Here is a 17,241-nt window from a genome sequence, read left to right on the forward strand (position 1 = left end):
TGAGAAAATCTGCCTGGGTCAGGTTTGCGGGGGGCATATCTAACCTGGCAGATTCACCCATCTATACTAATCGGGCAATGGAATCCACCAATTGCCATGCACTGTCAAGGAAAACAAGGCAGACATGATGGCAAACTAGTCTCTTAAGTCCTCAGTAGGCTCTGTCCACCCCACCCCACTACAAAACTCCTTGTGTATAAACTTGTCTGTGTGACAGGTGCAGTGGCTGGGGAGGAAGCTTAGAAATCCTGAGCTGTACTGAGGATGGAGGAGGTTTGAGGATGCAAACACTGACAATTTTGGTGCAAAGGAATATTTAAAAATGTATTTACAACATTTCCTTTCTGCATAAGTCTTTGCAAACAGCCCTAATAGGTTCTTGCAGAGAATCCTTCCCTTGATGTGGCCAGCCCACTGTGGGTATCATAGATTTCCTCCTTTTCACCTGACCTCACAAATCCTTTTGCAGGGTTTTCCCAATGTGCATTTCTCTTCTTATCTTTGAGCTCACCAAGGAGCACATTCAACACTGCTCTGACCACACGAGCTGCTTACAGGGTTCTCTCTCCGTCTCATTACACTATTACGTGAAAAAATGCTCTGCTACTTGTCTGTACACATATACAGGATCAATTCTTTCTTACCCACACTGGCAGGCTAATTGGAGAAATTCAGTGATTGGCTTTACACACGCACCGATTGTTGGCCGACCGATCGGCCTTCTTTTGTCCAGTGTTGTTGTGTTGGTTGAAATGTGCTCTAGACTGCACACAAATTTTGTCGGCCAACAACAACCAACTGCAGAAGTGATGTCATGTTCTGGTTTACTTTTCGTGTGTTTTTTCTTCTCTGAGCATGCCCAGTCTTGCTCATCACTTTTTTGTCTGCGAAATCTGTACTGACTGAGGAACAATCGGCCGTTCTGGTGACGGCCAACAAAAATTTTATAGCATGCACACCAGATTTTGTTCGGCCGAAAAGTCGCAGTCGGTTGTCGGAAGCATCATACTAGCAAGCCGACAATCGGCCGATCGGACGTTGGCCGAAAATTCACGCCCAACAATCGGTGCGTGTGTACGAGGCTTAACAGCATTTCCAATTTTTAACATTAACTTCACTACTTCACTTTAACTTGGCTTCTTGAGTTGCATGGCATATGTATATGGTTCATCATTATATCATGAGCTTTCTGCTGAAAGGTTGTCACCTATTCCTTTGTCAGATTTCTGCAATTCCCTTCATTCTCTTTTAGTCCACCATTTAGAGCTCAAAAGGCAGGTCAGTGGATGTCAGAGAGTGTAATATACTGTATATGTTGTATTCATGACATAAGAACCTAACATTTTGAACCACTATAATCCTGATGGCACATACAGATCAGTATGATTTACAGTTATTAATTTTCACTGGGTAGATTGAGTAGCATGGATGCAGCTGGCAAACCCATGTACCTTCATATTGCCCATCACATCCATAGATCGACTCAACTGACATACTTCGTGATATACTAATATTCTGCTTGGTTATAAGCTAGAACAGATAGAGCCACCTTTGCATCCTAGTAATTTATCTCATAGATGCAAGAGAAAATGTATTGCAGTGATAATGTAATACTGGGGTATTTGTGAGCTTGTATAAATTTAGTACAAATATTTATTGAAACTGAAATCTTTATTCGTTTTTGAATATAATAAGACAGTTGCATGCATACACCATGTGTATGTAAAAAAAATACACATTTGAACAATAAATATTCAGAAATATCAGTGTAATTTCCATATGAGACCATATTTTCAGGAATTACACATCAAATAACACCAAGTCTGTGCATTACAAACTGAATCATTTATAGAATTCCCAGACTATCCCAGAAATGTAGATAGATATGGTCTCCAAATGAGGCGATATAACAGAATATAAATTGGCCTTTAATTCCATACGAGAGTCAGCCTTAGTAAAAGTAAAGAAGGGAAGAGAAAGAGAAAATAAACATGAGTATAACTAGAAGCAGTAACCAAGCAAAGAGAAAACATTAAGAAAGAAAGGGGTCACTCCTCCTGGGTCACACGAGTCTTAGAATGAATATTGTATCTATGAATGCGATATTTATTATGGAGGTGCCTGAAATAAAATCTGTCGATTTAGTAGAGTATGTTGTTTCCTAATAAATAGCTTATTTTGCATCATTTTGAAGTGCACTGAGGAGCCTGTGTTATTTTATCATATTCCCTGGACAAAATATTTTTCAAACTGATAAGGACATTGTGTATGTGAATTCAAAAAAGGGTTTTATTATTTACTAAAAAGAGTTTGTTCACTTTGCAAAATGAATTTTCCCTTCCTTGAATGAATATGGTGAAGTTCTGGTCAATTTAATTTTTCACGTACAAGTTAAAAAAAACAAAAAAACAGGAATTAATTTTCTTACACATACAGTATCTCGCAAAAGTGAGTACACCCCTCACATTTTTTTAAATATTTTATTAGATCTTTTTATGTGACAACACTGAAGAAATTACACTTTGCTACAATGTAAATTAGTCAGTGTGCAGCTTGTATAACAGTGTAAATTTGCTGCCCCCTCAAAATAACTCCACACACAGCCATTAATGTCTAAACTGCTGGCAACAAAAGTGAGTACACCCCTAAATGAACATGTCCAAATTGGGCCCAAAGTGTCAATATTTTGTGTGCTCACCATTTTTTTCCAGCATTGCCTTAACCCTCTTGGGCATGGAGTTCACTAGACCTTAACAGGTTGCCACTGGAGTCCTCCTCCACTCCTCCATGACGACATCACGGATCTGGTGGATGTTAGGGACCTTGCGCTCCTCCACCTTCAATTTGAGGATGCCCCACAGATGCTCAATAGGGTTGAGGTCTGGAGACATGTTTGGCCAGTCCATCACCTTTACCCTCAGCTTCTTTAGCAAGGCAGTAGTCGTCTTGGAGGTGTGTTGGGGTTGTTATCATGTTGGAATACCGCCCCGTGGCCCAGTCTCCATAGGGAGGGGATCATGCTCTGCTTCAGTATGTCACAGTATATGTTGGCATTCATGGTTCCCTCAAGAAACTGTAGCTTCCCAGTGGTGGCAGCACTCATGCAGCCCCAGACCATGACACTCCCACCACCATGCTTGACTGTAGGCAAGACACACTTGTCTTTGTACTCCTCACCTGGTTGCCGCGACACACGCTTGACACCATCTGAACCAAATAAGTTTATCTTGGTCTCTTTAGACAACAGGACATGGTTCCAGTAATCAATGTCCTTAGTCTGTTTTTCTCCAGCTAACTGTTTGTGGGTTTTCTTGTGCGTCATCTTTAGAAGTGGCTTCCTTCTGGAATGACAGCCATGCAGACCAATTTGATGCAGTGTACGGCGTGAGGTCTGAGCACTGACAGGCTGACCCCCCACCCCTTCAATCTCTGCAGCAATGCTGGCAGCACTCATACATCTATTTCCCAAAGACAACCTCTGGACATGACGCTGAGCACTTGTACTCAACTTCTTTGGTCGACCATGGCGAGACCTGTTCTGAGTGGAACCTGTCCTGTTAAACCGCTGTATGGTCTTGGCCATCATGCTGCAGCTCAGTTTTAGGGTCTTGGCAATCTTCTTATAGCCTAGGCCATCTTTATGTTGTGTAACAATTTTTTTTTCAGATCCTCAGAGAGTTCTTTGCCTTGAGATGCCATGTTGAACTTCCAGTGACCAGTATGAGAGAGTGAGAGTGATAACAACAAATTTAACACAGATGCTCCCCATTCACACCTGAGACCTTGTAAGACTAAAATAACACAGGCTCCAGGGAGGGAAAACGGCTAATTGGGTCCAATTTGGACATTTTCACTTAGGGGTGTACTCACTTTTGTGGTCTGTGGTTTAGACATTAATGGCTGTGTGTTGAATTATTTTGAGGGGACAACACATTTACACTGTTATACAATCTGTACACTCAGTAGTACAGTAGTGTAATTTCTTCTGGTGTTGTCACATGAAAAGATATGATAAAATATTTACAAAAAGGTTAGGGGTGTACTCACTTTTGTGAGATACTGTATTTGTATAATTGAAAGGAACATGGCTTTATATTTACTCAATTTACTAAACACTTATTTTGCTTATTAAATGGTTTCTGCTTCTTTAGTGGGTAAATCTCAATATCTTTAATGCCTGTGGCATCCAAGTCAGACTATTGATGCCTAACACGTACTTTACAAATAAGACCTAATGAATGACTAATTGCTATGGACAACATGCGTCTTTTGTAAACATTAAAGTATATCTGCAATCATCTAAAGTTTTAGATTAGAGTATAAGGGTTTGAACTTCTGTCAGGTTGCTAGCTGAGTCCCCACTAGCGTGATTCACTCTCTCTAATTGTGCCGGTGACCACTGTCACTGGGACTCACATTGAGGGAAAATCCAACATTTTGAGTTGTCACTAGAACAAGAAGGAAATGAAAATCTTCCATTGGATACATTTGTTCCGATTACAGCTTTCTAAGAGGGGATATCTCTTACTGTGGATAGAGTTCATCTCACTTTTCTTTGTATTGATGGAACAGAAAGTGAAGGCGAACAGATGGAAAAAAACCCTCACAAAAGTTTTACCTACTCCCTATTTTATACAAAGCTTAAAAAATGACTTTAGTTATATTTATCTAGTTCTTGTGCTTCTTGCAGTTGTAGCAGGTTGTATGGTTTTTACCTATTTTTCTGCTGATTAACAAAATATTGCTCTTTTATATTTAGGTTCATAGCTGTCTCCATTCCACTAAACTATAACAGACGACAAGTGGATAACCGCCAACTCTTCCTGATCTCCACCACATGGATTTTTGCCTTTGCTGTGGCCTCCCCAGTCATTTTTGGACTTAACAATGTAAAAGACAGGGATCCTACTGAGTGTAAACTGGAAGACAATAACTATGTAGTGTATTCTTCTGTCTGCTCCTTTTTTATCCCATGCCCAATAATGGTAGTTCTGTACTGTGCAATGTTTCATGGACTCCGCAAGTGGGAAGAGACCAGAAAGGCTAAATTACGGAGTCATATGTCTCCAAGGTGTAAGCCACCAAGCCAGACACTCATATTCGATAGGATTGATCGGATTGAACATAGTCCTACAGACAGCAAGATGGATGAAATTCTGTATGACCAGTCAGATTGCACTTTTTCCAAAGCATATGTGGACAATGGCCATGGGATACAAACTATAGCTTACCCTCATCTCAAATATTCATCAGGTATGGAACCAGAACGAAAACATCATACCAAGATCAATGGGCGAGAGAGAAAAGCAATGAGAGTGCTTCCCGTTGTTGTTGGTGAGTTAAGAATTTTAATTATTAAAACTGTAATAATATGTAAGAAAAGGGCTTTTTTTCTGGCGAAACGTGGTGGAACGGCCTTCCCGGAACCTTTGGCAACCCTGTCCTCTCCGGGCTCCAGGGCTGCCGCAGATGGGGGGCTCCAAAGCTGTGTGACTCACATTTATTGTAAATCAGGAGCAGCGGCACTGCCCTGCACTGTCCACTGGCCTCTCTGCTGCCTCCATCACTGGTTGCTAGAATCGCCTGCCGCTTGGCGTCTAGCAACCAGTGACATCATGTTATGAGGCCAAGGAAAGGACCCAGCATTCAGAGTGGAGGAGGAACTTTTTCCTCTTCCGCGCCTAGACAGTTTTGGCTCCCCTCACCTCCTTCAGCATGGCTGAGAGCCTGAAGGGAGCACGTAAGTACAAGTTCAGCAAGAGGTAAGTGTGAGCTGCCCTGACCTGCACCAGCACTTGCCTGACTTCTGAGGGTGTCTGAGATCAGCCTTATCATCCTTGGATGTGTACTTTGGGAAGTTGCAGCTGGACAGGTCAGCAGGTTGGCCCTCGATGTCAGCAATGTGAGCAGATTGTCACTGTGGGTGATTTACAGCTTTCTGAAATTGAGAATTCCCAGTGCTGAGACGAGTGGAGAAAGCACCCTGCCAGCATCAGCTTTAGAATTTTGTGAAGAAGTGGCATAATGTGGAGGGGGATGGGGGCCAATGTGCATAGGGGTAATGAATGAAGGAGGGGGAAGTAATGTGCAAAAGAGGGGGAATGGTGTACAACAAATATAGAGGGGAGTAATGTGTACATGGAGGAGGATAATGTGTACAGGGAGTGGGCTGTATGTACAGGGAAGGGGGTAATGTGTACAGGGAAGGGGCTGTATGTACAGGGAAGGGGGTAATGTGTACAGGGAGGGGGCTGTTTGTACAGGGAAGGGGGTAATGTGTACAGGGTGGGGGCTGTATGTTTAGGGAGGGGGGTAATGTGTACAGGGAGGGGGCTGTATGTACAGGGAAGGGGGTAATGTGTACAGGGAGGGGGTTGTATGTACAGGGAAGGAGTAATGTGTACAGGAATGGGGCTGTATGTACAGGGAAGGGGGTAATGTGTACAGGGTGGGGGATTTATGTACAGGGAAGGGGGTAATGTGTACAGGGAGGGGGCTGTATGTACAGGGAGGGGGGTAATGTGTACAGGGAGGGGGCTGAATGTAATGGGAGGAAGATAATGTGTACAGGGAGGGGGCTGTTTGTACAGGGAAGGGGGTAATGTGTACTGGAGGGGGCTGTATGTACAGGGAGGGGGGTAATGTGTACAGTGAGGGGGCTGTATGTAATGGGAGGGGATTAATGTGTGCAGGATGGGGGTAATGTGTACAGGGAGGGGGCTGTATGTACAGGGAAGGGGGTAATGTGTACAGGGAGGGGGGTAATGTGTACAGGGAAGGGGCTGTGTGTACAGGGAAGGGGGTAATGTGTACAGGGAAGGGGGTGTATGTATAGGGAGGGGGGTAATGTTGGCTTCATTCTTCTGAATCTTGTGCCTTCTAAGCCTCGATCACACCCACTATTTGGCGACCATGTAGTTTTCACCTCTGAGGAAGGCGTGACTGGGGGTGGGATTGTGGGTGGAGTTGAGGTGGGGTTGTGGGCAGAGTTGGGGTGGGGTTGTGGTCGTGGAAGATGAGTTTCAGCACCTATTCTCTGAGAAAAAAAACCCTGTGTAAGAAGAATAGCAAGGAATACCTAAAGCAGGCACTGTCGGGGTATTGAAAGCTTTAGGTGATTCCCTAATGCTGTCTGAAAATAATACAGAAATGTGCACAGAGTTCATCTCTTATGGGATCGATTACCAGCATGTGGATATACATTTGAGGTTACAAGTATCTTCAGGGCATCAAGTTGTTTCAAAACCAAAAATCTGATTATGTTTATGGTCATTATAATTTCCTTAGAAATTAAAAGTGGAAAGGAAAAGATTAAATTATCTTGAAAGAAACCTATTATTGTGTGTCAAAAAAATAAGCTTTTAAAAAATATCAACTAAAATGGAAGTTGTTTTTCCATTTTAAGGTATTGAGAACCTAGTAGACTATATGAGAACTTTCTTAGTTTAGTGACAATGGTAAATCATCTGAAAACCCAAGGTCAGCATTGTGCAAAAGGTGACAAAATGTCTACCTCCTGGGGCAAAAATGAAGTCCTAACATATGATTGGACCCCAATCAGACCACATTGAGCTAGTTTTTTAAGTTTCATTTATTTATCGTTCAAAAGAAAAATGTATTTTTCATTTTTTTTTTTTTTGCTTACTTGTTAATTTTCTTAGCAATGTGTTAAAGAATACACGACATTTCCAAAAACATTCTGCTTGTTAAAATATCTGTGAAGGCACAAGTTTCCAGACTCTTTCCAATATGCGTACATTTAGCTATGTAGGCACTGTCTTTTATAAAAACCCGTCATTTACCTGTTTTAACCTTTTTCTTAATTTTATTTTCTTGTGTCACGTGACTGCATAGCGCTAACAAACCTTTGCTTCCTGATTGTGGGGGGATGAGTCTCTTTTCTGACGAGGGTGGTTTCCTAATGCCTCTCAACAAATGAAGAAGTATGTTTCCTGTGCAGTCTGGGCTGCATCATAGGGTGGGGGTGGCCAAACTGCATAGAGTGGAAGGGTCTTAAAGGGCCATTGGTAAATAAATGGAGGGGTGTGTAATACACAGAGTGCAGGGTTCAAGAATGCAGGGGCTGACTGGCAACTTTCAGCCCAGGGGGCAAGTACAAACCATAGGCCCATTGTGCAGCGACTCGACCCCCCTCCCACTCTCTCTCTTTCTGGCCTCCTCCTGACCCCCATTCCAGGCTGAAGCTCCACTCCAGGTACTCTCTACTCACCAGGTGCGCTAAAATTCACTGGTGTCACAAATCAGGAAAAGGTGTGACACTATAATGAGTGTCCCCCATATACCTGTGATGTGTTTCCAAAATTGATGTGCACTTGAACGGGTGTACAGTAAATACTATGCACCCTGGTGCATATACTTGGGTGTGTTATGGTGAATAGGTGATGATAAATGGATAATGTGATACCAACATAAACCAACAAAGTGCACAAGTAATTCAAAGAAAAAGTGTCCAATATTTCAATGGTTGCCACCTCAGTGTATAGTCCATATACATATAAAAGTGCATAAAGTCCCAATCGTCCCCTCACAGGCTAAAGTAAAATCCACTCTGTGGGTTCCTCTAGATCCGTGGGGTGCAGATGGGTTCCACCACCTTTGTGGGGATTAGCCCCTTACCATAGAGAGAAGAGGTTAAGGACGGATAATCAGCCCAGTAGTGTCTTGGGAATTCAGGGAGGTCACCGTGAAATAATCAGATAGTAAGTGTGGCCTCTTCCCGGATCGCTCAAACCAAAAGGCGACTGTCTCACTAATCTTTCGGTGTCTCAACCCAATCCCGGTCCACTCTTGTTCTGGGTGTTACTCTCCGCACAGGTGAGGGCTTCCACGTGTATCTCACAGAAACAGAATCAGACCATAGCGCAGTACCTTTGACAATTTATTAAAACAAAAGTATCCAGTGCACTTACAGTTAGATGTTAACTAATGGACACAGGAAACCGATACCGATATTGGAGAGGCCGTGGCCGCCTGCAGTGCGGTCCTCGGCAACTTGCAATGACGATGCGGCGCTCCTCTGTGACGCGTTTCCACTAAACAGTCGTCTACGGAAATAGGACGCCTTTTGGTTTGAGTGATCCGGTAAGAGGCCACACTTACTATCTGATTATTTCACGGTGACCTCCCTGAATTCCCAAGACACTACTGGGCTGATTATCCGTCCTTAACCTCTTCTCTCTATGGTAAGGGGCTAATCCCCACAAAGGTGGTGGAACCCATCTGCACCCCACGGATCTAGAGGAACCCACAGAGTGGATTTTACTTTAGCCTGTGAGGGGACGATTGGGACTTTATGCACTTTTATATGTATATGGACTATACACTGAGGTGGCAACCATTGAAATATTGGACACTTTTTCTTTGAATTACTTGTGCACTTTGTTGGTTTATGTTGGTATCACATTATCCATTTATCATCACCTATTCACCATAACACACCCAAGTATATGCACCAGGGTGCATAGTATTTACTGTACACCCGTTCAAGTGCACATCAATTTTGGAAACACATCACAGGTATATGGGGGACACTCATTATAGTGTCACACCTTTTCCTGATTTGTGACACCAGTGAATTTTAGCGCACCTGATTTCTTTTCTACACAATTTTATCACCATTTGGTTCGAAGGTTGCAGCTATTCACATTACTGATCCTGCGCACTTATTTAATTTTATACACTCTCTACTCACCAGCAGAATCTGGTTTCCCGACCTGGCCAGCAGGGGCGGTTGGGGGGAGTTGGGACAGCTCGGTCGGGGCTGGCCGGAGTTGTAGAGTCTCCAGTGGGGCATGAAACCAGCCTCTGCTCAGACACAGCTTACACCATCCATGCTGGAGGGAGGGCTGCACTGTGTCCTTATCTTTATCCCGCACTCAGTAGGTCAGCGGTGGGGGATTTTTACTTCTCTTCCCCAGGAATCCTCTAGGCATGTCTGTGGCAGAAGCAGTGCGGCCTTTTTATGGGGCATCAGAGTGGCTCGGGGGGGCAATTGCCCCCTTGGCCCAGTCCTCCCCTGCAAGAATGCTGTAACGCTCCTGCGTTTTTATTATAGGCTGGATTTGCAGCTGCAAAATCTCCACTCAGTAGTCATGTAGAGATGTGTTGAATACCAGATCCAACTCTCCAGGACTCATCACCGTGGGCCTGTCAGCTTCAACATACAGATATATACACACTCAATGAGATGTTCCTGGAGTGATAGGATGTATATGATAGTATGAAGGTGATGTGCTGAAGGGACAGGTGTGAACAGTGACAAGGATGGTAATCACTTGATAGGTTTTGTATAGGAGAGTTCAAGATGGTATTTAGGAATGCAGATAGGTTAGTATCGAGTATGCTAACAGGTGGTGAGGACAGCAGATGACAAATACAGGATAGACTAACCCAGTGCAAGGATAGATAGTAGTAGACAGGAGAGCTAGCAATCTATGCAACAGTGCAGATGATAGATGGTAGTAGGCTCAAGAGCTAGCAATCTATGTAACAGTGCAGATGATAGGATAGTATGGATAGGTGGTAACAGTCCTTAATGTGCATAGGTAGATAGTGCAATAAGGTTATGGAGGGTTCCTCTGCGGGGTACTTATCACATGTAATGTTAGTAGTTTAGAGAGGTCCAGTAGATAAGGAATGATCCGGTAGCGAGATACAGGGATCAGTAGCGAGGTTCCGGTCTGCTCCAGGTAAAGGGAATGGCTGGAGGTTCCGATCGAGAGACAGGCTTGAAAGCATGTGGATAACAAGGCAGGTTGAACGAACAATGTGAGTGAGACCGCCGGCGGTTGAAATAGCCGCTCTGCGGCGCTCAGCAGTGACATCATCGTTCTTAAAGGTATATGCGTACCACCTGAAGAGAAAGGTGGGACGCATTACAGAGAAAGTGGTGATTAAGGGTACCGGAGGTACCGGAATCTTACAAATGTTATTTCACCAGCCAGTTTAAAACCAAAATTGACCTTCTCCCAAAACCTTCCCAAATCCTCCACCAGTAAACAGCTCTCCCCCAAATCCCCCCACTACAAAATAATAACTGCTGCATTACATACTTTTTTTAAGACATAATTTATAGAAAACGACAGTCTGAATGACTGGTCAAAGCAATATACATCAGACATATAGGGGTTTATTTACTAAAATTGGAGAGTGCAAAATCTGGTGCAGCTCTGCACAGAAACCTGTCATCTTTCAGGGTTTTTGTAAAAATGTATTGAACAAGTTGAAGTTAGAAGCTGATTGGCTCCCATGCACAGATGCAGCAGATTTTGCACTCTTCAGTTTTAGTAAATCACGCTCATGGTGTGCAATGTATGTTAGACTCATGACTATTATTCCTCTTGGTTTATACATTGTAAGAGGCAATATAACTTTGCAAGTATCCAAAGTATAGTAGAGAAGAGGTAGAGAAAGGTTCAAGTAGGATCAAATGTAGTAGCTAGAAACCACCAAGGTTCTCCAAAAGAAGGGAAAGAAAGGAAAGATGTGGGAGGAAAATGAGGTGTAGAAGAAGAAAAGGGGGGGGTCTACTACACCACCACCCCCTCTCCAGGGTCTGTGCCACCAGGTTCATGTGGGGTAAAAGGTGTATTGGTGTCCATATTTGCCAGTGTTTCTCATCTTGGTCACACAAACAGGAAAAAATGGATTAGGGCTCTACCTTCCCCCTGGTTTTCAAAGTAATATAAGGTTTCTTTCAAAATATTTCAAAACGCATGAAACATACATTGTGATGGCGCTCAATGGATTAAAACCACATACAGTATCTAAACTGGGTTAAAATTATAAATCAACACCAGATCACCACCCATTTTAATAAATCCAGGTATTTTTATTTCTCTATATATTTAATTGGTGGCAATCCAAAGTTATCAGCTATAAAAAAAAAAAAAACAGTTTGAACTGGTTACTGAACCTTAGATGAGATGATATACAAGGATAGAGGAGTAGGGACACTCAACTGGTAGATACAGATATAAATACACCAACTGCAGCAATATATTTGGAGGTAGTTCCACCAATTATGATTGCAAATAAATAAAAAAGAAAAGTAGGCTGTCTTTAAGTTAGACTATTCATCATGTAAGTAAGCATGATTTCCCCACAGCATGGTGATTAGTCCAGGGGGATCCTACATCAAACATAAGCATTAGGGAATCCAGCATTAATCAGCATATGCACATGGAGATTGAGCATAGTCCCATAGCAGAATGATCCAGCATCCAACATAGACATAAGGCTTTGCACTCAGTCCCATAAGTTTCAAGCAATCACTTTCTCATTCAGCAAAATGTATTGTTTGCTGCCACTTTCTCAAGCATAAATACGTATCAATTTTGCCATGGCTGTTCCTTCTTAGCATCCAATGAGTGGATGGATCTGCTGACTCAAACTGGCTGCATCAGAGGCAGTAAACCCTCTCATCTTGGTCTTGCAGAGAGATCTGGTGGATCTCTGAGATCCCAGTAGACTATTGAGAGATAGGAGGTGGTGACGTTTGCAGCAGAACCCCTATTTAGAGACACATCTGTAACAGTCTTTATCATTTATTCTACAGACTTCCAAAATTATTGTAGTTTAGACCCCTTCCAAATGATATGCAGGAGGGATCCTTTGGCCTTCAAACATCTCCAGAAGCAATTGGAGACCTGAGGGAACATGCTAGAAATTTGTATCCACTTTACTGGTATGTACAGGCAATGGATGGTTTGTGCACAAAAAGGAGTATTCAGTCTTTTTGGGTGTTAGAAAGTTTTATCCCAGGTCATTCTTCCAATGTTTCAATAATGGGAGGTCTGCTTTAAATACCTGTGACCACTGATCTCTGTGTGATGTGCTGGCTCTCCCCACCAAGTAAAAATCTTCCCCAGTGAAAATTCCCTCCCCCAAAAAAGCAACACCCATCATTCACCTCTGCACCCTTGTCCACCTCTTACCTTTGAATTCCTGTCTAAAGCTCACCCCTGCACCCCACCATCCACAACAAAAGAATTTACTTTTGTGCTAAAATATATATATTAAAGTGCAATGCGCCCTGTACATCTTTCACCAGTGCTCACCTCTGCAACACCCATACCAGTTTTTTACTGGTGCTCACCTCTGCACCCTCCTAACTTTTTTTCTCTGTTAATTATGTCTGCACCTCCTGTAGTCCTCCTTCACCAATTCTCACCTCCATGTCCCCCCACCCATTTTTCACCAATACTCACCTCTGCAGCCCCCACCCTTATTTCACTGATGCTTACTGATGCCCCAAATTATGTGAATGTTCTTCTGTCCTTGTCCTGGCTGAGACAGGCCAGAAGTGGTTTTGTGTGAGCCATTTCGAGAGCTCAGCTGCACTGTCACTTGTAAACACAGGAGTTGGACCTCTGTGTTTACATGTGACAGTAAATGCTGGTGAGCACAAGAGCAGACTTCGTTCTGAACGAATCTTCGTTCTGTCAAGTTCTGGCTGAGAAAAAGCCCTGCCCATCTGTGAATGCTGTGTTCCACTAAATTATGCCTTCAGCACTTCAGACTCTGACAGGCTGCAGCTGCAAGAGCAGACTGTGATTGGCTAAAGCATTAATCTACAGGGCAGGGATGGTTGGGGGGTCATGGCGGCTGAACAAAATACAAAAGTTACAAACATGTCATACATCAGCCCAGTGTTCTGTACCTCCAAATAGCAAGCACATGTAGGCAAACGACCACACAAGCACAGATCATCTTCTGTGCTTTGCGTGGTCAGTTTTGAACAAGAAGAAAAAACTCACCTGATCAATCAGGAATGCATAAACATAACATACGCTTTGATTTTCTATATGCAGATCAATCAGGAATGCATAAACATAACATACGCTTTGATTTTCTATATGCACATAGAAAGAAATTACATATTTTGGGTAACCTATATTTTAAAAACTTTGCTGTGCTTTTGCTTTGCATTTTTGAAGAACGTGTACTCATTTTTTGAAGTGTGATTAAACAGGCCTGTGAATACATGTCATCACTGTGGGACAACAAGACCACCCCTTTTTAAGGTTGGCATATCACAAAATCCCAATGCCTTTTATTAATCCAGTGTATATGGCGTAACAGAGGAGACACAGACAGCAGTAAAAACTGGGTGGAAGTTTTAAACCTTTGCAATTTAAAATCAATTGATGAAATGTTGGTTTTCTTTTATTTGTGCTTTTTTTTAACCTATGAAAATTAATCCTTCTTCCCTTTGTGGTTGGCACTATATTGATTACTGTGTCAATACCTCACTTCAGTATTACATTTCCCTTTTTATAAATGATAATGTTAGTTTGTATGTAGAATCCTCCTCGTTCAGAGTAGGCTGCTAGGCAAGTTTAGCTAGCTCCTCTGTAAACAGTGAAGCGGGGATTGAGAATATTTTTGGAACTATGGCCAATCCCTGGGAAGGTGTGTCAGGAAGGTGGAGGGAGAGCCCATGAATATTCTAAAACCAGGCAATAGTATGCAGAGTTCGAGGGTCGAGCCTTCTTTAGGAAATGCCTGTCAGGATGGGGCAGGGGTGGGGTGAGCTCTACCCCTGGGGCAAAGAGAGAGAAAGACAGGAGAGCCTTTTGAATTGAAGACTTTGAGGTCCCAGTTAGGCTTAGCTGGGGGACCTACCGAAGAGACCCAGGTCTAGAGACTGAGCAGAGCAAGAGGAGAGTTGGTGTACAAAGCCCGATCATTCTGAGGAGTGAGTACATGATCCTGATATACAGAGAAGAAGTAATTGTGGGGTGGTCTATCTCTTAAGCAAGTGCATTGCAGCCAGAAGTTGTGCAAGAAATGTAGGAGTAGTACAGATCAGCAAAGAGAATGCATTGCAGCCTGAGGTTATACAATACAGCCTGGGTTTTGTACAGAGCACCCAGAAGCCTATCAGTCCTCAAGTTCTACAGTTTTGGGGTACCCTATACTCCACATCCAAATCATTTGGTAGAGGGGGGGTTATTGTGTGGGGTTGTTTTTCAGGGGTTGGGCTTGGCCACTTAATTCTAGTGAAGCAAACTCCTAAGGTGTCAGCATACCAAGACATTTTGGACAATTTCATGATCCCAACTTTGTGAGAACAATTTGGGGTTGGCCCCTTCCTGTTTCAACATGACTGCGCACCAGTGCACAAAGCAAGGTTCATAAAGACATGGATGAGCGAGTTTAGGGTGAAGGAACTTGACTGGGCTGCACAGAGTCCTGCCTCAACCCAATAGAACACCTCTGGGATGAATCAGAGCACAGTCTGCGAGCCAGGCTTTCTCTCAAACATCAGTGCCTGACCTCACAAATGCACTTCTGGAATGGTCAAACATTCCCATAGACACACACCAAAACCTTGTGGACAGCCTTCCCAGAAGAGTTGAAGCCAAAGGGTAGGCCAACTCAATACTGAACCCAACGGACTAAGACTGGGATGCCATTAAAGTTAATGTGCTTGTAAAGGCAGGTGTCCCAATACTTTTGACAATATAGTGTATGTTTACTGTACTACACTACAAAACAAAAATATATATTAGGATGGGACTACACTGTGTGTATATATAAACTGAGATATTAACTGCTTGCCGACCGCCCGCCGCAGTTGTACAGTGGCAGTCTGGGGCTCCCAGGCAAAGTGCCGTACATGTATGGCGCTAGCCTGGGAGGAGCTAGGGGGAGATCGCGTGCCGCCGGAGGCGCGCTCCCGCCCCGCTCGTCGGCTGGGGAGTCAGTGCGTGTGGCCGGCAGCTCCGATGGCAGCCGGCCACTCGCGATCTCCCGCTGCAGTGAGAGAAGGACAGACAGCTGATGTAAACACAGCTGTCGGTCATTCTCACTAAAGTAATCACAGAGGCTATGCGATCCTGCTATGTAGGATCGCATGTCTCTGTGATTACATCACAAGCATCCCCCCTGACAGTTAGAATCACGCCCCTAGGGACACACTTAACCCCTTGATCCCCAGTAAAGTTAACCCCCTTCCCTGCCAGTGTCATTTTTACAGTAACAGTGCATATTTATAGCACTGATTACTGTAGTAATGTCACTGGTACTCCCAGTCAGGGGTCCAATCTGTCCGCCACAATGTCGCAGTCCCGCAAACAAAATTGCAGATCGCCACCATTACTAGTTAAAAAAAAACAATAAAAATGACATAAATCTTTCCCGTAGTTAGTAAACGCAATAACTTTTGCGCAAACCAATCAAAATACGCCTATTGTGATTTTTTTTTACCAAAAATATGTAGCAATAAACAAATTGGCCTAAAATGTTAAAAAATTTAGATTTTTACATTTTTTTTTTTGAGAATTTCATATAAAAAAATGTGAAAAATATTGTTATTTTTTCAAAATTGTCGCTCTTTTTTTGTTTATAGCACAAAAAAAATGGATTTTTGTAAGATCTTACCGTAAAATCCTTTTCTCTTAAGCTCATTGACAGACGTAGTCTTCTTGATTCTCAAGAGCTGGGTTATGTTGTCTCCGCAGGAGTAGGACTAGGCAGAAAGACAAAACGTTCTGGCTCCACCTTAGGGGCAGTCCCTGAGGGTATATCCTCCCTCTCTCTGCTACAGGGAATCAGTTCTGTTCTAAAGCAGTAACAGAGAATTTAACCCAACCCAACTCAATGATAGAGGGGCGGGTACTACGTCTGTCAATGAGCTTAAGAGAAAAGGATTTTACGGTAAGATCTTACAAAAATCCATTTTTCTCTATCGCTCATTGACAGACGTAGTCTTCTTGATTCTCAAGAGCTGGGACATCCAGAAGCAGTGCCACAAATGAGGGGTGGGATTGACAAAAATCAAAATCCAATCTAGAAGGCCCAACCGGTGCCAAACTAGAAGTTTTAAAGGCTCATTATAAACAAAGAATGAGACTCAAAAGAAAAATTTCCAACGGAAAAAACCCTCGAGGCAGACCACTGGTCTCCTCAAATGGCGGCCTGCAAAACCTTGCGGCCAAACACGGCATCAGATGATGCCATTACATCAACTTTATAATGTTTTGTAAAGGTATGCATCGACGACCAGGTAGCCGCCTTGCACACCTGGACCACTGACGCCTGATGGCGAAAGGCCCGAGTGGAGTGCGCCTTAACAGGGAACGGGGGCTCCCGACCCTTAATAGAATAAGCCTGTACCACCGTCTGTCTGATCCATTTGGAAATGGTCGCGGCAGATGCAGGCAACCCCTTTTTGGGTCCATCCGGGATCACAAAAGTGAATCCGTCTTGCGAAAC

At 43.3% G+C, this 17,241-nt stretch overlaps 1 protein-coding gene across 1 annotated transcript in view; it reads left to right on the forward strand.

Annotated features, from left to right (window-relative positions):
* The window catches only part of DRD4 (dopamine receptor D4), a 158,831-nt gene that overhangs the window by 60,710 nt on the left and 80,880 nt on the right, over positions 1 to 17,241 (forward strand). The window contains exon 3 of the mRNA XM_082271160.1: positions 4,760 to 5,334. Within this exon, the coding sequence (XP_082127286.1) occupies positions 4,760 to 5,334 (575 nt within the window). The remainder of the gene's footprint in view (positions 1 to 4,759; positions 5,335 to 17,241) is intronic.

This window comes from Pelophylax lessonae, assembly GCF_965119305.1.
Source record: "Pelophylax lessonae genome assembly, chromosome: 10".
Lineage (NCBI taxonomy): Eukaryota > Metazoa > Chordata > Amphibia > Anura > Ranidae > Pelophylax > Pelophylax lessonae.